We start from the raw sequence: 22,095 nt of genomic DNA, 5'->3' as shown, positions 1-22,095 counted from the left end.
AATGTGCTGGCCTAGACAAACACTTGTGCTTGGAAGTAGAGCAGCACAGCTACATCTACATCCACAGCAGGAGTGCCACCTGTGTGAGCCCCACTAGATGCTGTTCTGAGTTCTCCAAGTTTAATCCAGTTCCCTGCATTCAAAAACCCACCCAGCACCGAGGTCTCAGGTGCTTCACACCAAGATGGTGCGGGGCAGCCACTGCCCACTTGACTGCCTGGAACGATACTGACAGCCCTGTCCAACCCTTCCCATCACCCCCCAGGGGCCAGGTGGAGAAGGTCTCTTACAAAGTAAATGTCTGTGACTGGCACGTCGTCTTCATCCGAGGCCTGGCTGGCTGGCTCCGAGGCCTGGCTGGCCGTCTCCACCTCTACGGTGGCTGTGGATGTGACAATGGCACAGGCTGAAGAAGCTGCCTCCCTGCACAGGGGAAAGAAATGACAGTCTAGTCACTGCAGTCAGGACAGGAGCAAGCAAAATGGATTTATTACAGAGGAGCTTCTGAAGATGCTATGCTATCACATCCTGAAAGGTCACGTCAGGGCAGGTCAGGTCAGTACTGTGCTCAGCCTCACTGAATACCCATGACTCCAGCAAAGCCTCCAGCACAAGCAGCCACAGCTCAAAACCCACTGTGTGGGATCTGCAACACTCTAAAACACTCACTCTTTGACTTCTTCTTCAGGAGCTACAATCTCAACGTCACACTTGGGTTCCAGCTCGACACTGATTTGCTGAACCTCCTCCTGGACCCGCACCTCCTCGTGTGACCTGGAAACCAAAGGGGAGACAGGCCCAAAGACTCAGCTGGACATGAGTTATGCATAGCCCTCAATTTTAAGGCAGCCTGAATCAGTCCAGAGCCAGCCAAGCCTCTTGTGCAGTTCTGCCCCAGCACACAGCTCCTGCTGCTACTGTGGCACTGGGCTCCCTGCACAGACTCAGTGGCTGATTTCAGCTCAGAGGGAGCACTCAGACCTCCCAGGATTGAGGGTTTGGATAACCAAAACTCCCAGGAAAAAGAGAGGGAAGATTACAGCACTCAGGAATAACAAGGTGGGAAAAGAGGACAAGAGCAAAGGAGTTAAACAGCCAGTGCAGCAGGAAAGATGGGCAGTGTCAAATGGAGCATGGGAGCAAAGAGAAGTGACCTCCAGGGAAATCCTGTGTCCAGAGTCAGCCTGGCACCAGGCCAGAGCCTCTGACCTCCTCCAACACTCCCAGCACACCAAAGCTGTTCCAGGGTTGAGATTTATCTGCACACTCTGGAACTGTTTCTGACAATCTTCACTTTAATACCTCATGCTATTAAAGTAATTACTTGTGCCAGCAGGGCTGTCCCCATGGGAAGGAGGAGCGGGAGCCTGCCCAGCCGAGGGGCAGCTGTCAGAGAAGGGCTGAGCCCTGGGTTCACTGACAGCACTGCCCTGCTCCAGGCTGGCTCTCACCAGTGGGCAGCACTTCAGTCCAGCTCCATGCACAGAACTTGCTACACTCTTCCTCACAGGGCTGGACCTCAAACCTGGACTGAATTCCCCAGCAGACCAGAATAACCAGAGGCATGACATATTCTAGAGCCAATTGGGTAAGGTTTTTTCCATCTCAGCTCAGGAATGTAAATTCTTGCTTTAATAAATTTGTGTCTGCACTGGTTTTCACCAGGGGATCCCAGAGAGCTCCACAAGTGCACAGGTCCCTACTCTCCTAGGAAGGGCACATGGAAGCACTGGTATTAGAAAGGGACAAATTAGGCAAAAACCAGCAAAACACCTGCAGATAATCAGTGTAGCTCTAGCAAATCTGTGACAGACAGATCTACTCTGACCAAGCCACTGAGCTCCCTGAACGCTCCCAGGTCACTCTGACTCACCTGAGCCATTTCTGGAGGAGCAGTCACATAACTACAGCAGCTCCCTCCCTCCAGGAGGTACCAATGAGTTTGAACTATTTTGGATGAAGTTACTGCATTTGCCACATGGGCCCCACCACTGGGGCCTGGGTTTAAGTCTCCAATTTTCAGCAATTTCTAACACTGGATTCTGCAGGATATGAGGTGCTTCACAAGTCCCTGGCACTTCTCACAGTGAGCAGGTCCCTGCCCTCCAGGGCAGGATTCAGCAACATGCAGCATCCAGAGGTATTTTCATTAGGAAATACCACAGAAAGGGATTTTTTTTTTCACAGTGCTTATCAACTGAACTCAGTTAATCACTCAGAGCTTGGAACAACAGCAAATGCCTGTAATGTGGGGCAAACCCTCATCTTCCAAAGACCTTTCCTTCCAAGCACCAAACACTGACTGCAGGGAGAGAGGACATCAGCCTGACAGGCTTGTCAGGCTTTTCTGGCTATGGCACATCCTAGGACTGAGTCTCTGATGTCATTTCAAAGCCTACTACACCTACACAATGTCCTGGAAAGAGAGGGCAGAGCCAGCAGCATCCGCTGGCTCCTCATGCAGATCCTGCCGACATGGGCAATGGTGTAATTTTTACTGATGCAAAATAATTCCACAATAATGCACAATAATTTAATGATAAGAGCCTCTAAAATCAGACACTCCTCTGCAGCACAGCATTTCTGTCCTACCTTGCCCTTGGCTCTGAGATACCACAGGAGGAAAAAAGCCTCACAGATTTCTGAAAACACTGGAAGCTACTTCTGTGGGGACTGAGGGTGCTCAGTGCCTCATAAAGTCAAAGCCCTTTCACTTTACCCTGGCCACAAGCAGATGCTGAGAGGAGGAATGTTCCTGCTGTCAGGGCTCACTTACTCGCTTAAAGGGACTTAAATGACCTTCCTTGACTCTGGTGCTGGGTGGGTGGGTAAATTTGGACAATACTCTTGTCCCCTTCCCTATCAAATAATTGGTATTTTCAAAGCACTAAGAGATCTGCTTTGCAAGGAAAATTCTGTGTAAGAAATGGGGATCATCTGATTGCAGAAGCAGCTCAGCATCCATGCCAAAATCCTGGAGCTGCTGAAATTCCCACTCAGCCCTCTAAGTGACCTTTGTGCAGGGATAAACATGAGGTCTCTGCAGCAGAGAGAAGATGAGACAAAAGACAGGAGACCCATTTCTCACCTGCCATCCTGCCCTGAGGAGTGTGTACGCCTCCTGTGGAAAGAAAACAGGAGAGTTTGGAGGAGCAATTTAAGCCAGAAATCCTGCACTGTCCCCAAATCTACCTCCACATCCCATGAGGGAGATGTTCTACTTAACAGCTGACACTTCTTCCAGCAATAATTAATCCCATCAAAGCTGTGTCTGCTTGCTCCCAGGAGAGATTTAATTAAAATCGGTCATTAGCATTGCAGAGTGCAGGGCAGCCTGCCGGGATCTGCAGCACAGAGAGCCAAGAGCAGCCACTCAGCACCAGTGGGAGCAGGGAAATCTCCTCACCTGTACCTGGGCTGCTCAGAGGTCTCCGAGGGGGATCGCTCAGGAACAGACAGAGATGTTGACGATAGTGTCGTGGCTATGGAGGCCGTGGTAGCTTCTTCAAAGGAAGGAGGAGTGCAAGGGAGCAGGTCTGGCCTGCCTGCTGGCCCAGAGCAGGGCAGGGGAGAGGCAGGAAGAAGAGATGATTAAGTCAAACACCAACACTTCGCCTACACCAGCCCCGTGCAAGGCTGTTCCACCATGAACCTGCACACCCACACTGGGACTGGGCACTCAAACCACAGACAGGCAGAAGTTTAGTTGGGTCATGACAGCCTCTCCCAAGGCATCCTCTGGGGAGAGCCAGTCAGCACCACTTCAAGCACAACAGGCAGGGAATAGAATGCCAGTGAAGACTTCTCACTGGTGACCAAAGCTGGATTAAATGCTTGGATCACCAGGGATAAATATCCAAGTGAATTAAGAGATGCACTGAGTGTTCAGTGCTTTGCACAGGGAGCAATCCAACACCCATGCACTGGAGGAGCTTGTCCTCCAGCACTCAGCTGTAAATGCAGCCAGATGGAAGTGAAGGAAAGGCAGCACAGAACCGGCCCATTCCTCTTTTCCAATGGAAAGATCCTGCCTGTTATAACTGCCCAAACGCTGTCATTGGAGTGCTGTAGTTCCCAGTCACCCCCCCCAATCTTTTTTTTAAAGGTTAGAAAATGCAACTCTCTGTTGGCTTTGGGCTATGACTGATGGTGCCCCTTGGCAGCAGCTGTCTTGCAGCAGTGACACAGGCGGCCATTTTTACTGCAGAACCCCAGAGTGCTGCAAAGAAGGGATTTGGTCTCCTTTGATGCAGAGGTGTCGCATCAAGTACCTGCTGGTGCTGCGACAAAACAATGCACTCTTACCTTCTTCCCTGTCCTGGTTAGGTTTAGCACCTGCAAAGCACAGCAAGACATGCAATGAAGAGCTATCCATGAGGAAAGATCTGCAGTTGGTGCACAGTGGGGAACTTGATGAGAACAAGGGAGGATCCTAAAGAACTGCTAGGAAAGAGAGGGTAAGCACAGAGGCAGTGCCCTGGGCAGGGCTGTCACCTTCATCATCCAGCGTGGGGTAGCTCCTGGCCGCCCGCAGGTCGTACTGGGTGTCGTCCTTGTCGGAGGCCAGCTGGCTGGCAGAGAACGCCGCCGTGGGACCCGCTGTCTTCACGGCCAGCAAGGCACTGCGCCCTTTCTTGGAGGGGGACGACTTCAGAGCTGGGGGAGGCACAGAAGGGCAAATGTCGGTCTCGGGGTTTTGCTGGTCAGAGTGACTCTGAGATGTGTCAGAAAGTCTCTTCTCAGCTCGGCGGTCAAAGAAGGACTCAAAACTCTTCAGTTCTCGTTCTCAAGGTTGTTTATTGTTTCTTATCTATAAAATTATTTCCTCTGGCCTGCTGAGGTCCACTCCTCAGGACAGACAGAAGCACTCTGGCCACCCCTGGAGTGGTGTTATCTTTTTATACTAAAAACTATGTATATATTATTTACTGTGACTTTCTAATACCTATCACTTATGTTAATGGACGCTCCTCTGTCAGGTTAACAAGATATTTAATACTCTGCTTGTTTGATTTGTTTATATTGGTGATTTGTTAATAATGTACGGATGTAAACTTGCATCGTAGAGGGAGGACCCTGGTTACTCATTCTAGCATTAATTCTCCTATTTAAATATAGGTTAGTGTGACAGGGTTCACAGGGGTCTGAGGATGAGGGAAGAGACAAGGATCTGACTCTATGTTTCAGAAGGCTTGATTTGTTATTTTATGATATATATTACATTAAAACTATACTAAAAGAATAAAAGAAAGGTTTCATCAGAAGGCTAGCTAAGAATAGAATAGGAAAGAATGATAACAAAGGTTTGTGGCTCGGGCTCTGTGTCCAAGCCAACTGGGCTGTGATTGGCCATTAATTACAAACATCCAACATGGGCCAATCACAGATCCACCTGTTGCATTCCACAGCAGCAGATAACCATTGTTTACACTTTGTTCCTGAGGCCTCTCAGCTTCTCAGGAGGAAAAATCCTAAGGAAAGGATTTTTCATAAAAGATGTCTGCAACAGGTTAGCCTGTTAATGGGGAGGGAGTCATAAAGTTCTTTTATTTTTGTAGTGTAGAGCTTTAACGCACTCTTTGTTGATGGCTGCTTGAGGGCCCACAGTGTAATTGGGAAATTAATATTTATCCGCTCATAGAGATTGTATTCTTTTTTAAAGGAGCTGTACCCCCTTTAAATCACCCTTAATTCGCTTCATTAGGGTTCGTGGGTTTTCCTTGGAGAATTAAGAGTGAACTTAGATTCGTTTCACAGGCAACCAGCTATCACCCAGCTTGGCTGGCTTTTCACCTCTACTAACAAGTCATCCCACTCTTTTGCCAGAGACGGGTTCGCTCAATAATAGCAGCTCGTAAGTACCTCGTTTGGGTTTCAACTTATGTTACACAGTGAGCTTTTACTTTAAACCAATCTAAAAGTGCTAACATCACAGCAGAAGATGGAGGCTAAGAACAAGAAGGAGAAAGACTGAATGCGCTCAGATTCTTCTATCTTGCTCTCTGAACCCCCGTTCTAAAAACCCCCAAAAATCTATTTTTTCACCCTGTGACAAACTAATTATTATTCTACTTAAACTTTTGTGGCTTGCAGATCTTCATATAAGATTGGTAATTTGCTCCATGGGTCATAATCAAAATCCCAGGTATCTTGGGCTCTGTGCCAGGGTCTTTGAGCCCTCTGGCAGGGGTTCTGGCAATCCAGGACAGCCAGAGGGATGTCCTGAACTCTGACATGTCGGAACCCAGGACTCTGCCCTTGAGGACTCGAGACTCTGGCAGGGGGCTCAGAGACCTTGGCACTGAGTCAAAAGTACCTATGCCTTTCATTTTAGCCCATGGAGAAAATTGCAAACTTTGTGTGAAGATTTACAAGCCACAAAAGTTTGAGTAGAATGATAGTTAATTTGTCACAGGGTGAAAAAGTAGAATTTTGGGGATTTAGAATGGGGGTTCAAGAGGCAAGATGAAGGAATCTGGGTGTGTCCTGTCCTCCTTCTTCTTCTTCTTGTCCTCCATCTTCTGCTGTGATGGTGACACTTCTGGATTGGTTTAGAGTAGAGACAGACTGTCTAACATAGGTGATAGGTATTGGAAAATTATTGTAAATAAAGTACACATAGTTTTTAGTATAGAAAGCCAACACCACCCCAAGGGTGGTCAGTGTGCCACAAACCAACCTGCTGGACAGACCTCAGCAGGTCAGAGAAAGAATGGAATAGATAAGAGCAAATAAACAACCTTGAAAAGCAGAGCTGAGGAATCTCGACTTCTTCTTTGGTCAAAGGGCTGGGAAAAAAAACTCTTTAATACCTCAGGAGCCATTTCAACCACAGAAAACCTGAGAGTCAAAGCACCACCACCAGCTACTGTCACACCAAAGGTGTTTTTCCCTTCACAAGGAGAGGCTCTGCCCTCACACACATCCTGTCAGGGCTGAACCCAGGTCAGGTGCAGGGACTGGGTGGAAGCCTGAGCAGACCAAGGCAAGCTGTGACAATCTGAGGGCTCTGCAGTTCTTAGCTTTGCTCTGTATCATGGAAAGTTTTGGGTTAAAAGGGACCTTACAAATGCATCTCATTCCACCCCTTCATGGGCAGGGACATGGGCACTAGAGCAGGTTGCTGCAAGCCCTGTCCAACCTGGCCTTGGAGACTTCCAGGGATGGGGCAGCCACAGCTGCTCTGGGCCCTCTGTACCAGGGCCTCCACCCTCAGATTTCCTAACTTCTCATCTAACCCTGACAGCTCAAAACAATTGTCCCTTGCCTGTCACTATCTGCCTGTATATAAAGTCCTTCCCCCTCCTATTTCTAAGCCCCCTTTAAGCACTGGAAGGGGCTCTAAAGTCTCCTGGAGCCTTCTCCAGGCTATACACCCCCAGCTCTCACAGCTGTACCACACTGGAAACCCTGCTCAGGCTCCAGCCCAGACTCCTCATGAAGCCTGCAGCAGCAAGGCCAAGGTAAAAGCTCAGAGCACAGCAGCCCCAGAACTTAGTACTTACAGGAATTCTTTCGAAACACCGTGTTGGTCATGAATTTGAAGAATCTCTCTGCATAAAAGCTGGGTCTGTGTACTGACACCGTGTCCTACAACAGCAAGAAGCAATTGTTTAATTTTAAAATGATCCCTCAAGGCAGAATTTCTGTAACAACCAACACAGTCTTTTTTATTCCAACATTTAGCACTGATAGAGCCTTAAAATGGAAAGGCTTAACTGAAACACTCTAATTAATGCTATAAATAACCCTGAAGCATTGCCTCTGATTGCATTTGATTATATTCTTGCTGTGATTTTATAATGGATTTTGGTGATTTTATTCCTTTGTAGACTTCCTGGATTTTTTTAAACACTGGCCTGATTGCATACATGAAATTTCTTCTGGCTTTGCTAGCTGCCATTCCAATCAAACCTGGATACTTTTGCATGTCACACAGACACCCAAATTCAGCCAAGGGTCTCCATACATTTCAAATGTTCTTGTTTAAAATAGTAAAACTGAAGCTCTTTCTGCTTCTGATGTTTGACTGCGCTTCCATGACTTGGCATCTCCACATTTCCTTTGCTACTTTAAGGGAAGCCAGGAAATGCAAGGCTGAAAAATGGTTTCCACATCCAAGCTTCTTTCAGAAACACACACCTGGCTGCTGCAGGAATGAAGCCAGCAAGGAAACATGGAAAGGGATTTGCTGGCAGAGAGCTTGCTGAGGTGGATACAGCCAGTCACCAGAGAGAACAGCCCAGGGCTCCTGACAGCCCAGGAACACACACACCTGGGTGTGTGCTCCTGGTGTCATGGGACACAAAGCAGGGGAGGAAAGCTGTGATCACAACAGCTCAACGTGTGAGGAGCTGGATTGAGCAAGGAAACCTGGCTGGGAATAAGTGGCACCACCCTGCTGGGCAGGAATGAGGGGCAAGAACTGCTCCTTTCATCAGCTGCAGCTGTGCTAGGTCAGGCTCCACAAATAGACACTAAGTATCCTGTGAGGCTTGGACAACTCCTGCCTCTGCACAGGCACTCACCCCATCATGGACAAGGGCCTTCCAGGTGTGCTCTAACTTCTTGATGAACCTAATTCCAAGGAGAAGTGGAGAGAAAAATAAAGATTCAGGCATGTACTTTGTACCAAGCCCCCTATCATACCCTATAGGGAGATCCCTGAGCTGCCAATGTCACCAGGACTGAGCTTTCTCCAGCATCTCCCCCAGGAGGTCAGGACTGCCTGGGAACACCACAGGGAAGGAGGAGCTGGGCTGGAAGAGGTACACCTTACACCCCTGGAGATATGCTTCCCACACTGAGGTGGGAAACTACTTCTTTATGAGCAGCTCATCATCCTGGACAAAGGGCTGTGTCCCCAGCTGTTCTAAGGACATGATGGAAGCCCATGGTCAGCTTGGGGCAGCTGTGTCTACTCATCCTCGCAGTCTCCAGGAGAGAACATGCCCCCTGCTTTCATTTGGTACTAAAAGAGATGTTATCAGCCACAAAAGACACACTGTGTGGTGGTTTCTCTCCTCACCAAATATCAATTTAATGCAAAACCAACCCACACTGCCAGGTTACCTACCTGTATGACTGCAGGATATCTATGATTCCCACGTGCAGCAGGAGACGCTCTCCTTTGCCGTTCACTGCTGGGATCCCTCCCATCCTGCAGGTAAAGCAGAACCTCAGCAGATGCAGCCTCAGCCAGAGCACCTCTACCACCCAACTCTGGGGAAGGGCAACAGCAGCCGTGCTGAGGGGCTCTGGTGTGGTGTCAGACACGTTGTAAAACCGGTGTGCTCACTTTGTGCACAACCATGGGAGTGACCTGGCCTGACCCCAGGGTCACTGCCTGCATGGCCAAACACCACTGTCCTGATAGAACCTGTGTTGTGTGGCACAGCTCTGCCTGGGCCAGAAAGCACCATGGAGCTTTCTCCTGCCTGCTTTATTCTGGGGATCAGGTTATTTATTGGGTCAGTGAGAGCTGTCTGTCATTAGGGCAGTAAATCCTTAAGGACAAAGGATTCCAGTCCTGTCCACACTAATGCCATCCTGCCAAAGTGCAGCAACCACTGGCACCAGCACGCAACCAAAGCACAGGGGTGCCAGATACTCCTTCAGGCAGCCACTGCAATTATTGATGCTGCCTGAAGGACTGGAAACACCACAGTATTATCTCAGCTCTCAGGACTGCCCCTCCATCAAAGCCTCAGCAGCTGGTTTCAGACAGCAGCAAGCAGCAAACGCCATCATTCCTTGGCCCAAGAGCCAGGGAGCCAGGCAGAATCCCAGGTCAAGCACAGCACAGGCTTAGGACAACCCCCAGCCTCCAACTCCAGCAGTGACCCAGCACTTGGCTACACTGCTGTCTGCTAACCCCACTGGGATGGCCTCAGGGAACTGCCAGGGATTCCAGAGGTGGGAGTGATGGAGAACTCCAGGCTCCTAGGGACAGACTGATCCCTATTCTGCTCTAGTATTTGGGTGCTGAGTGAGAACTCCTCCCCAGGGAATGGGTGGATATTTAAAGGCTGTTACACAAGCTGACAACCTACAGCCTGCCCTAAGATGAGAGACTGCTGTGAGGCCAGAGCCTTACAGAACTATTTCCCACCCTGGCTTCCCTCTTTCCCACCACAATGGCAGCACTACCAAAACCTCAGGAGAGCTGCTCCCTTGAACAGTTCCTGTGTCTGGTGTTACATTTTAGTTAAATGGTGTGCTCTGTCTCACCCCTCGAAAATGTAGGGTTTATTCCAAGCCTGTGATCCTCTCCTGAAGTATCAGGTATCTGTAATCCCATTGGCCCAAATCTGATTCTGTGCCCACCTTGAATCTTCCTGTTAAGCTGTGGGGGGAGACCACAGAGTCTCTCTTGGCCCCTTTTCCCCCCAGGCTCTCCCTCTCTCCCCCTCAGAAACCCTGCTGCTCCCGGGGCTGGGACCCCCAATAAACCCTCATCTAATCAGCACCCCCAGAAGCCGTGTGGAGTCTCCTTGCCTGCCTGCTGCTACCAGTGAACAGACAGCTTGGGGAGCCCCCCAAAGGAACAGCAACACCTGTGGGCCTCCTGAGGGATTTCCCACTCCAGCCTCCACCTCCCAGCAGCAGGAGGGAGCCCAGGTTTCACCTACGTGTCGTCGGTGTCTATGGCCTCGCCGCGGGCAGCCCCTCCCTGGATGGACTCCATGGCTGTGGAGTACAGGGCCTTCTGCCCCACGGGACGCTTCTCATCCGACGTGCTGTGGGCTCCCTCCGACAGCTGCTCCCGCTCGTGCTGGTCTATGTTATGAACCCCAAGCAGGAGGCTGTAGTCCATGATTTTAAAGCTTTCCAATACCTACAGGTTAATATTGAGTTCAAGAACAAAGAGAAAATATCAAGCTAGCAGCAGAAATACAGACCTTGAAGCATGGAATCAAAGCAATCAAAGCAAAGCATCCCATCCACATCCTCACTAACAACTCATTTGACAGAGCCTGAAAGTTTCTGAACCAACAGTGACCTCTGGGCTTGACTGTACAAAGTTTGGCCATCCCACAATTACAGCAAAGGCCTGACGACTTGCAAACTACACTGCTGTATCTGCTGCACAGTGACTGGGAAAATGCTCCAGCAAAGCAGCTACAAGGGGAGCATCTGCCAAAGTGTGATGGACCAGGCAAAGGAGCACAGCTTCAGTCCTCAGAGGCTGCCATGAGATCCAACTCTACTGCCTGGCTTTCAGGGAAAAGTGCAGGAGAAAGGACTGATCTTACTCTGGGCTCGGTAGCAAGGTTCTCAATCAGGAATTGCTCTTCCTCATGCTCGAGAGCCACAGAGTTCCTTACCCTGTCCCTGAGCTGCCCCCTCCTTACCAGACAGTCTCGCTGCAACGTCTTCACCAAAGCACTGAAGGTGTCTGCATCCAGCATCAGGCCCTCAGGCATGTCTTGGATGAAGTCCAGATCCTTGTACGTAGGGCTGGACTTTTCTTTTTCCTTCTTGGATGCCCGGCGTTTGTAGGTTGAACCCTTGAGGTCGAATTTCAGGTGCATTTTCACCACTCGAGGCAGGATGTTGTTCATCACGACCACGCGGATGTTTTTGCCCCCGGACTGCACACAGTACAGTCCATAAAACTTGGGCAGCAGAGTCCGGGGGTTCTGGTTCAGATTCTGCAGCAAGGGTGGAAAGAAGCACAGAGAAAAGTCATTTGAGCAGAAAATTCCTGCTGTGTTCACCACAAAGCATGTCAACAGTTGGACTAGGGATTCTTTGCTGAGAAGTTTTCTGAACTTAACAGGAGCTCAGTGTATGCATTTGACAAAGTCCTGCATTTCAGTGGCTTTAGGACCTGAAAACACAGGGACTGAGATGCTCAGCACTCTCTGGGCAAATAACCAAGTCCGGAAATCCCCTGCTTTCCCCAAGTACAGCAGCTAAAAAAAGGAAACCAAACTGGGAGAGAAATAAACACAATAAGTGGGAACTTCAAGCTTAAAAATAACAGCTCTCTTTATCTCTCCACCAGTGTCAGAATCAAGAGCTGTTCTCCAGCCCAGAATAAACCACGGACAGGATTATTTTTTAAACAAAACAACATAAATGTTTTCCTCCTGTTGCAGAGTTGCTTTATAAAGCAGTCAACCAGAAAGCACGGATATCCTGTTCTGCTGTCATCTCCTTTTTTTAGGCAGCAGAATAATTAGGAATGACATGACAGGCAGGATTTGCTTGTTCAGCTTTGGGCACATTTGGGAAGGAAACAGAACTTCTCTGCACGCTGTGGCAGGAAAGACAGACCTGACAGGTTCTGACAGACAGCAGAAACGTGATTGTATTAAAATTTCATTCCCCTCAGCTCACCCACCTGGGCACAGCAGTGAGCCCTCTTGGAGAGTGCCAGAAGTAATGGAGGCAGGTAAATGGAAACAGCTTTAAAGTAACTCAGGATGAAACCACCCTGCTTCCTTTCCCTGACTCCTTTGACACAGGTGGTTTCCCAGGAGCAGCAGGGTGGTCAGGGGTAGCACCACAGAACCCACAGATAGTGGAAAGCTGCAACAGGTCACTCAGAACTCTGCATCAGACAGGTAAGTTCAGTTGAATTCACTGACTGATGATGGCAGGATTAACAATGCAACTCCATTCCCACTCAAAACCCCACACCTGATTTACCACACACATTAGGCAACAGGCAGTGCTTTCCAAGAAAACTCATCCTGTCCAGGAAATGTGAGTGTCACCTGCAAAAGCAAGTGATTCACAGAATCTCAGGATGGTTTGGGTTGGAAGGGACTGTAAAGACCATTTGGTTTCACCTGTGCCATGGGAAGGGATACCTTCCACTGTCCCAGGGTGCTCCAAACCCTGTCCAACCTGGCCTGGAACATTCTCAGGGATGAAGCAGCCACAGCTGCTCTGAGCAACCTGTGCCTTCCCCACCTTCATAGGGAAAAATTTCTTCCTGGCCTGGCTGTTACTCACACACAGACATCCCATAATTTGCTTCTCTCGGGTAAATTTTCCATGGTAAATATTGAGTGAGGAAAGGATTTTCACAGAACCAGTGTAGGATCACACAACCCCACTGCACCAGGCACACAGATGGGGCAGCAGCACTGCTTCTCATCACCTTCTCCTTGGCATCTCCACAACAAACAAACCCCTGGTCATTGTAACTGACTGTCAAGAGTCCTCATCCATAAATCTGGGACCTCCAGCACAGTTGTGCAGGGAGACCAGCTGCTGGCTTTTACACCAGAACAGCAGGTTTGGGTCCAAATTACTTGACCCAATGCAAGTCTCTGGGTCTCAATATCCTGCCTTGCCAGACTGATATGCAAAGCTGGCTGGTACCTTGGGGGTCTCCAGCTTGGAATTGCTGCCAGTGGGAGTCAGGACAATCCTCAGAGTAATGGTCAAACAGCAGGAATGGGAGAGATTCAGGGACAGCAGTGCTTTCCCCACAAAACCAGGGTGGCTGCATTATTGCCTGGAGAAAAGGAGGCTCAGGGGGACCTTTTGCTCTCCACAAGTCCCTGACAGGAGGGTGCAGCCAGGTGGGGGTCAGGCTCTGCTCTCAGGCAACAAGGGACAGGATGAGAGGAAATAGCCTCAAGTTGTGCCAGGGGAGGTTTGGGTTGGATATTAGGGGAAATTTCTTCATGGAAAGGGTTGTAAAGGATTAGAACAAGCTGTCCAGGGCAGTGGTGGAGTCACCATTCCTGAAAGCATTCAAATAACGTGTGGCTGTGGCACTTGTGGCAAGGTGACCATCATGGTGCTGAGCTGAAGGTTGGACCTAATGATGGTGGTCTTTTCCAAACTTAAGAGTTTTACTATTCTACGATTGCAATCAGCAGCCATCCCCAAATGCAGGCTGGGGCAGATGTACACTGCCAAGTGAAAAAGGAACAAACTAGTTCTGGGAAAAGGGCACTCAGAAACACACATCTGGGAAGCCATTTTGAGGCCAGAACATGCCTCCAAACTACAGCACAATTATCTGCCTCATGTTTACCCACAGAGTTTGCAAATAATCAGTAGCATTTGTGCTTCTGGGACTGGCTTCATGACATGTTGTTAACACTGTCCCTGGCATGGGGGCAGGTGGAGGACATGCCCTGTGAGATGCTCTGCCATGACAGAAAAGCTGCCATGACAAAGCTGAGCTGGGTCTGAGGTCCTGGGTGATACACACCATGTAGTATCCAGGAAGGAGCTTCTGCAGGAATTCAGCTTCCTTGTGCATCACAGTTTTGATGATGAATTCATCGTCGCTGGTGACATAGAAGAGGGAGCCGCTGGCGCCGGGGTTGGACAGCTCGATCAGAGGCTCGTTACATAACGAATACTGGCGAGAAAAAGAAAACAAGGTGATGCTTCATCCCCCATTAACTGCAGATTTTAATTCTATGCCCTCAAGGGCCTTCCCCATCATGTCATCTCCCTGGGAGATTAAGGGGTAGCAAAGCTCAAGTGAGAACTATTTTCATTATAGGTTTGGTCTGAGCAACCAAACTGGTGGACAATTTATAATTAGAGACTAAGATTACAGTTCAGAGCATCCCAACTGCTCAGTATCCAACTAATCATCTGCTTTCAGGAACATCCAGCCTTCATAATGACATCTTATCTGTTCCCATTGTGCCTGCATGCACGTATCACATTCAGGCTCTTTGAGCACAGCCCAGCACAGGCTGATGGGCACAGAGGATTCCAGGAGACACCACAGCCTGCTCAGGGAACCAGATATCACTGTGCTGGAGGGAACACAACACACTGGCTGTTCTCAGCAGCTCCCCTGGCCTTGTGCTCCCCTGTTCTCTGCAAAAGTCAGTGCCAGATTCACAGAATCCCAGAATGGTTTGGGCTGGAAATGACCTTAAAGCTCATCTCATTTCATACATGGGCAAGGACACTTCCACTACACTAGGTTGCTCCAGGCTCCATCCAACCTGGCCATATTTTTACAGCCACACCTCACTCCATCAATCCTGCTAAAAACACATTACAGATCTTATCCCAGGTGTGCAATGAAAAGGGACAAGCCCTGCTCAAGCACAGCAAAGAGTTCTGCACTGGGACCTGAACTGGGAGAGCACATCTGGTCATCAGGACAGAAACAGGTCCTCAAATAAGGACTTGCCCAGCAGCAGAGGGAAAAAAAAAGGAGAAAGCAAGGCAGGCAGATGCACATTTTAGCTCAGTGCCCACCCAGATAGTGCAGGGGTCAGGTGGGTTCAGGGCAGGATCACAGAACTGCTCAGGGAGAGGTGAGATGGGGAGAGAGGGGTGATCAGAACAATAAATAAAATGCTCATCATTATGTAATGAAAACAGCTTTCAGCTCTGCACAGATTAACAACCCCAGACCTGATCAAGCTAATCATCTCATGCATAATTAAAGGCATTTGCTGCTGTGGCAGGCAAGAGACAGTCAGGAGAAGCAGAAACAACAAATCAGAACCATGACCTTTGCAACTGAGGCAAACTCCTTGCTTGTCCTCAGTTTTGAACACTCATCCATCAGGCAGCACTGCCTTGGCTGGCACGGGAGGAGATCACTGTTACCCCCCCACCAGGCACTGGCACAGGTTTGTTTCACTGGCAGGTCCTCAGCTCTAACCACCCCTATCTACAGGTGAAGTCACACAAAAAGGCTGTTCCAAAAGGGGAGGATGTGCTCCCATGGATGTGTTTCCTTCCCCAGTTCACACAGAACAGGACGTCACATAAAGGCAAGGGCCCAAATTCAATCACAGGGCACTTGAAGCCCCAACAGCTTGTACTCCAAGGTATTTGAAAACCAGCCTTTCCAGCTCTGAGGAGCTTTTGAAGCACAAGAACAAGCTGTGGTTTATTGTGTCTTTTTAAGATGATTAACTACTCTCACATAGCTCTCCAGTGAGTACACAAGAAAAAATTCCCATCTTTGTCCTTAGAGTCGCAGGGGACATTACAGGGTTGCACCCAGCAGAACACAACTCCTTTGGCTTGTAAACACAGTAAGTTATTGTTACCACAAGGAGCAGAGAGGGAAGCCCATTGCAGGGCTTACACAGCTCACACTGTGTGCAGGGCATGGCCTCCCTCCATGGGAGGCAGCTGCCATTCAGCAAACTCAGACTTGGAATCATGGAATGTTTTGGGCTGGAAAGGATCTTAAACCCATCTCATCCCATCCCCTGCCATGGGCAGGTACACCTTCCACTACAACAGGTTGTTCCAACCCCATCCAACCTGTCCTGGAACACTCCCAGGGATGGGGCAGCCACAGATCCTCTGGGCAACTTGTGCCAGGGCCTCACCACCCTCAGGGTAAAGGTAAATAAAGGAGGACAAAACAGCAAAATCTAAAAATATCTCCATACCAAATAATCATCTGGACGAATCCCAAAGAGCTCTCGGAAGTAGCGGAAAGCCACTGGGGCGTAGGTCTTGAACCTGAAGTCAGCGTAGTGGTGAGCTGGGGTGAGGTTACTGCCCTCGCTGCACAGAACACACACATGGCACAGCCTGTTAGCACTCACCAGACAGGGACAGTCACACCAAAGCTACTGTGTGCTCCAGATGCACTGAGCCTTGCAAAAAGACATCTTTGGAACAACAACCACCACCTTTCTTCTGTGGTAGGAAAACAGGAAAACAGGTTTCAAACTATCTGCCAAAATCTATTTCCAGAGATTAAAGGAACAACCACTTGCCAAGCAGAATATATTTACACAGAGAACATAACTTTTATGAGCTTTGTTTATTCACAGTTAGAGAGCTCCCAGAAGGAGTTGCTTCCATTTAAAACATGGTATAATTTTGTGGAAGAAATTCTAGATGGACAGCTAGGAAGACAAGCATGTAGGAAGGGTAACAAACTGGAGTGCACAGTACTGCATCCTTCACTGTGCTTCCCTGCAGGCCAGTGCACTGCAGATTCCAACACTTCCCACTGTTCTGTTTGTGTATCAGGGAGCAGATTTAAAACATTCAGAGCATGCAACTCTGATTTTAAGACACACAGATGGAAGCTCTCATGAAAAATCAGTGAGAGGAAAAGAAAAGAAGTAATTAATGCTTTTTTTTTTTTTCTCCTTCTCCTTTACCTTGGGAAAAAAATGCTCTCCACCACGTAGAAGTCCTGCATCAGGACATCTCTCTCTGGCTTGGAGCTCAGATTTCCCACAGTATATCCAATCCCCAGCTGGATGGCCCCCTTCAGAGTGGATGAGGTGGTCTGGCAAAAGGAAAAGAGCAGTCAGTGAGCATTTCACAGCAGATAATCACAATAACATCCCCTGCACTACCACACAGTCATGTCTGTGACTTTTGTGGGGTCATCTCAGGCACCACATGCTACTAACCAAGTTTACCCAGCTGCTGAAGAGATCAATTAGGGCTTCAGATTTGCTATTTGCAGGACTGTGCTGTCCAAGAGTGCTGCATAAAAATCTCAACCAGATTAATAACTACTGGGTCAGAACTTCTCTCAGCCTGTCACCCACTTGGGTGCCATCCCCCACTCCCCAAACCCAAACCTTTTTGTAGGTGGTTTCCCCAGAAGCATCCACACTTCGATGACCAATCCTCTTTCCTTGGCCTGGCTGTCCTGGCAGTGAGGGGCCCTGCAAGGAGAGCACAGGGACAGTCAGGGCACAGGCTGAGCTGCCACCAAGCACATACAGGGCAGCACAGCCACACTCCCACACTGTAGTGCACACAGGGCTCATGGTGAACACCCTGCAGAGTGCCAACAGGTGAAAGTGAAGCTCTTTGAACTACACCTCCACCCCTGAAGATGAGTTAGAATAGCAACACTCCACCTGACACCCCCACTGCTCACTGCAGAGCCCTCAGCGAAGGCGCCGAGCTCGGTAAAGATCCAGCTGCCAAGATTCCCCTGGTGCTTGACTGCAGTTCCCATTGATTTAAAACAGTGATGTATTAAATCAAACAGCCACAGAGACTTATTCTTAAAATCCCACGCCCTCAGGTGTCACACTGACACCTCGGGTTTTGCTGGAGAGATCAGAGCCAGCTGATGGGGACAGCCCAGCCCCACTCACACTGAGATAATCCATTTAAGCAAGATCTCATCTGTTTACAATTCCAAGGCTGAGCCCACACAGGCTGAGCCACAGGAATGTCTCTTCCACAAGTTTTGAAGTTTACAGAAATGCTATAGACTGCCAGCACTTCAGGGTGACAACAAACCTGCTCCTGTCCCCTTCTCCTCTCCTACCTCTGAGTCTGCCTAGGCCTTTCTTTGCCAACCCAGAAGGTAGCAGGCTGTGGCTGCTCTTTAGCAGCCTGGTGTAACCACGTGTTGGAAGTTCCCTGCAGCTCCTTTTGCAGCCCTAGGGACTCTCTACTCTACCACCAGTCACCACTGCACCCACACCCAAGCTCTCTGCCAGCTGATACCCCCATGGATCCTGGAGCCCACCAGACAGCCAGAAATGCTGGTTAGAGACCAGCACCATTTTGGGGTTTGCTACGTTGCAGAACAGCTCTGGATGTTCCTTTGAACAACATGCAGAGAGATCCAAGGTCACTTCCCAAGTTAAACTGTTCCATCCCTGTCTCTCTTGAGTGCTGCACAGACCCAGCTCCAAACCAACTGCTCCAGCAGACAATGGATAATTTTGCTCAGACTAAGAAGTTCTTTATACTTTAGCTTTTGATCAAGAGCTTGCAGTTATTTCTGGTCAATCTGCTGGTACTTCTCATACTAAAGGGCAGTCTGAGCTCTCCTTCAAAAATCCCATTTCCTACCCTATTTTATTGGCAGGGCCAGCCTTGCTTCTGAGCACTCCTCCTCCAGCAGCTGTGAGCAGCAGCACAGCTCAGCCTCTCCTTCTACCAAGTCCCTGGATCTTACTCCATGCAAGCCCCAGCTGTGCTGTCCTGCCTTGCCAACAGCTCCCCATTATCCTCCCAACGTGATGAGCAGACACAGGCAGGGGAAGGCACTGCCATCCTAGGAACTGCAGTGACAAAAGTCTCTTCCAGTCTCCTGCTCTGCCTGTGGTTGTTTCCAGGACAAGAAAAGTGGCCCTATTTGTGCATTGAATGATGCAACCACAGCAGCTGAGCTTCTCACTACACATATTCCTGTGCAGGTAGAAAAGAATCAAGTGTCACATTCCAGGCAATTTTCTGGGAAGATTTTGCTGTTCATGTATACAAATGCTCATCATCACAGGTGAAGAATGGGATGGGGGATATAAAAAAATTTGATCAAACAAAAATCATTTGAACATGATGCCCTAAACCATGAGTGTGGGTTTCAGGGAACAGCTTTCAGCACAGAGCCTCCTACTAGATTCCCTGCTGCCAACTGTGAAGAGTTTTGCTCCAGAAGGTAACAGTGACTCAGAACCTGTGACCTGGAATATCTACAAGAGAAGATGAGTCCCTGGAGATGTTCCCCTGTTTTAGGGCTTCACAAATCACAGCCTCCCCAACTCACTCCCAGTGGGTAAGTGTGGGAATAAGAAAAATAGAAACTTCCACAGACATGGAAAGGTTTGATTTGCAGCCTTGGGAGAAGCTGGGATTGATGTAAAAATACAATACACAGACATTAAGCAGAAAAAACATGAACTTATGTTTCTATAGCTGTAAGTAAGAATATGCCTTAAGTAAGTGAGAAACTGTACTGCATAAGATGGTGAAGGGTTTATAATGTAGGGGTGTGGCTGTATAGAGTAAGCTAAGAGTTTAGAGGTTATAATAGAAGCATATGTGCATATGTGTGATAATAGCCCATTGGATAAAAGTATCCACAGTGCAGCAGAAGTAGGTAAAGGTGATAGGTTAGAAAAGCAAAAATAAACCCTGGGCAACTGTCTATTGGTTTAAAAGGTTATATATTGTCTTGTAACAAAGAACTTGTGACTACTTTGAGCTATGGCCGACTGCTTGCTCCTCTAAAATCTCACAGCCTCTGAGATTGATGTTTATCTGAGCAATAAATTGTTCTTAGCCAGAAAATAGTCCCATCCCTTCATTAAAAGCAGTGACAATGACAGGTAAGACCCACCACAGAGGCCTGGGAATGCCCAATGCATGCACCCCCCAATTCCCAGCTCCAGGTGCTGGTGTGGGAGAGGTGCCCTCAGTCACTGATGCAGAGGCATCATGGATCACACAGCCAAAACTGGCCACATGATGGGCACAGTCCCTCCACATCCCTTCTGTGGCTGCAGTGATGCAATGAAGGAACCCCAGAGACCTGCCACTGATTTTATTTCTCCCAAATAACGGATATAGATTTTGTAGCAATCTTGTAAATATTTTGAAATGCAGTTTTGCTCGGAAAAGACAGGAAGACAGGCAGAAGAGTTTCCTAGAGTTCTGTGTTCTCATTTCTCAACACAGGACTGTCAAACCCAGCTTTACACATCTCACCTCAGTGATGGCTGTCTTCTTTGGGCCCAGACCTGCAGACAAAAGGGAAGAGCATCAGGAGAAGCAGGGACATCAATAAAAACCCCCAACCCAACCACCAAAACTCTCAGAAAACAGCTCCAAGCTTTGTCTTTTCAAGTACACCAGCCAGCCTTTAGAGCAGCTAGTTTTACTCAGTTTTCAGCTTCACCAGTTCAGGAATCTGATGGTACAGGAGTCACCCGAACAATTTCATATTCAGAAGCACAAAAATGCACATTTTTCCCAGCAACAGCATTTCCTAGAGGCTTCAGCAGAGAGGTCTGCTGAATCTCTGCTGCCCCATTAAGCAATGGGTCCACACTACACTGAAGAGTTGGATCCACACAGAAACCCAGAGAGACACTCCTGAAGCTGTTTTCCAGCCACTCAGAAGGCACTTGACAAACTATATTGATAATTGAATATATTTATAGAATCCTATGTCCAAATATATCACACAAATGAATGCATCATTTATCTTTATCTCTGCCTCAGGAGAAGCCACTGCTGCTCCATTACAGCCAACAGTGGAAATCAGGGTTTTGCCTTAAGCTTTTAGGTATAAAATCAGAGCTGGAAACACAGGCCCAAACCCTCTGACATGAGGCCATCTCCCACTTCCTAGCCTGAGTTTGTTTTTCTGAGTTTTTCTGAGCCCAAGTTTGCAAGAAGCTCCTTAATTTCCTTAATTTCAGACAGCAGAGAGCACAGGCTCCTGTGCAGAACGTGGGAACGTGAGATCCAGCCCAGCTGGCTCCTGAGAGCGACCATGAAGGATCAGGAGCTGCTGGAGAGGAGCTCCCCACACCACCCCAGCAGCCCCCAGCACCTCTGTGTGCACAGAGCAGTTCTCATGGGAGAATCTCCTGCACAGAACACAAACTCAAGGGACAGCTTTAAGGCCTTACTTCCACCTATGAGTCTGCCACTCCCTGCTCCTGTCCTACAGTGTTCCTACAAGCACAGATCCTTAGCAACCCATAATCCTTCAGAAATGGGCTTAAATTTGCAAAAGACCATTGAGTGCAGTTTTGAGTTCATGTACATTCAGATTAGGGGGTGGTCTTCTCTGGGAGGGACTGGATGTCCTCTGTCCCTCCTGGCTGGAGAGCAGGAAAAGCCCAAGAGCCCCCAACTTCTGCTGCTTCAGCATCTCCCCCATTTTGGTGAAGGAAGAACTTTGAAGGTTTACCCATGGTACCTGTTCAACCCCCTCAAAGAGAAGCAGTGATGCTGCTCCAGGGCTTGTTTCAGAAGGAGCCTGAGCAAGAACCTGGGCATCAGAACCTGAAGGGGCTCCAGGAGAGCTGGAAAGGGACTTTAGACAAGGGCCTGGAGAGACAGAACAAGGGGAAATGGCTTCCTACTGCCAGAGGGCAGGTTAGATGGGATATTGCAAAGAAATTCTCCCCTGTGAGGACGGTGAGGCCCTGGCACAGGGTGCCCAGCACAGCTGTGGCTGCCCCTGGATCCCTGGCAGTGCCCAAGGCCAGGCTAGACAGGACTTGGAGCACCCTGGTCTATAGGAAGGTTTCCTTGCCCATGGCAGGGGGTAGAACAAGATGAGCTGTAAGGTCCCTTCCAACCCAAAACATTCCAAGATTCCACGATAATGGGATGACAACACCAGGGAAGTGTGTGACTCAGTCACATTTTGGAAAATATTTCAGACTCGGGAAAGCAAAT

At 48.8% G+C, this 22,095-nt stretch overlaps 1 protein-coding gene across 6 annotated transcripts in view; it reads right to left on the bottom strand.

The window, feature by feature from the left end:
- PIP5K1C (phosphatidylinositol-4-phosphate 5-kinase type 1 gamma) overlaps window positions 1–22,095 on the bottom strand; it is a 52,810-nt gene that overhangs the window by 6,736 nt on the left and 23,979 nt on the right. For 3 of the 6 annotated variants that reach the window (XM_036399199.2, XM_036399198.1, XM_036399193.2), the window contains exons 2-17: window positions 20,389–20,420; window positions 17,514–17,600; window positions 17,082–17,212; window positions 16,356–16,473; window positions 14,183–14,335; window positions 11,355–11,654; window positions 10,632–10,837; window positions 9,077–9,160; window positions 8,529–8,577; window positions 7,506–7,590; window positions 4,495–4,656; window positions 4,306–4,335; window positions 3,407–3,548; window positions 3,089–3,121; window positions 670–774; window positions 291–423 (exon numbers count right to left, since the gene is read on the bottom strand). In XM_036399199.2, coding sequence (XP_036255092.1) covers window positions 291–423; window positions 670–774; window positions 3,089–3,121; window positions 3,407–3,548; window positions 4,306–4,335; window positions 4,495–4,656; window positions 7,506–7,590; window positions 8,529–8,577; window positions 9,077–9,160; window positions 10,632–10,837; window positions 11,355–11,654; window positions 14,183–14,335; window positions 16,356–16,473; window positions 17,082–17,212; window positions 17,514–17,600; window positions 20,389–20,420 — 1,850 coding nt within the window. The remainder of the gene's footprint in view (window positions 1–290; window positions 424–669; window positions 775–3,088; window positions 3,122–3,406; window positions 3,549–4,305; window positions 4,336–4,494; window positions 4,657–7,505; window positions 7,591–8,528; window positions 8,578–9,076; window positions 9,161–10,631; window positions 10,838–11,354; window positions 11,655–14,182; window positions 14,336–16,355; window positions 16,474–17,081; window positions 17,213–17,513; window positions 17,601–20,388; window positions 20,421–22,095) is intronic. The other 3 variants (XM_036399195.2, XM_036399196.2, XM_036399197.2) reach the window with 3 other exon arrangements.

Source organism: Molothrus ater, chromosome 26 (genome assembly GCF_012460135.2).
Source record: "Molothrus ater isolate BHLD 08-10-18 breed brown headed cowbird chromosome 26, BPBGC_Mater_1.1, whole genome shotgun sequence".
NCBI classification, from domain to species: Eukaryota; Metazoa; Chordata; class Aves; order Passeriformes; family Icteridae; genus Molothrus; species Molothrus ater.
This window is presented reverse-complemented; position numbering and strand designations above follow the sequence as displayed.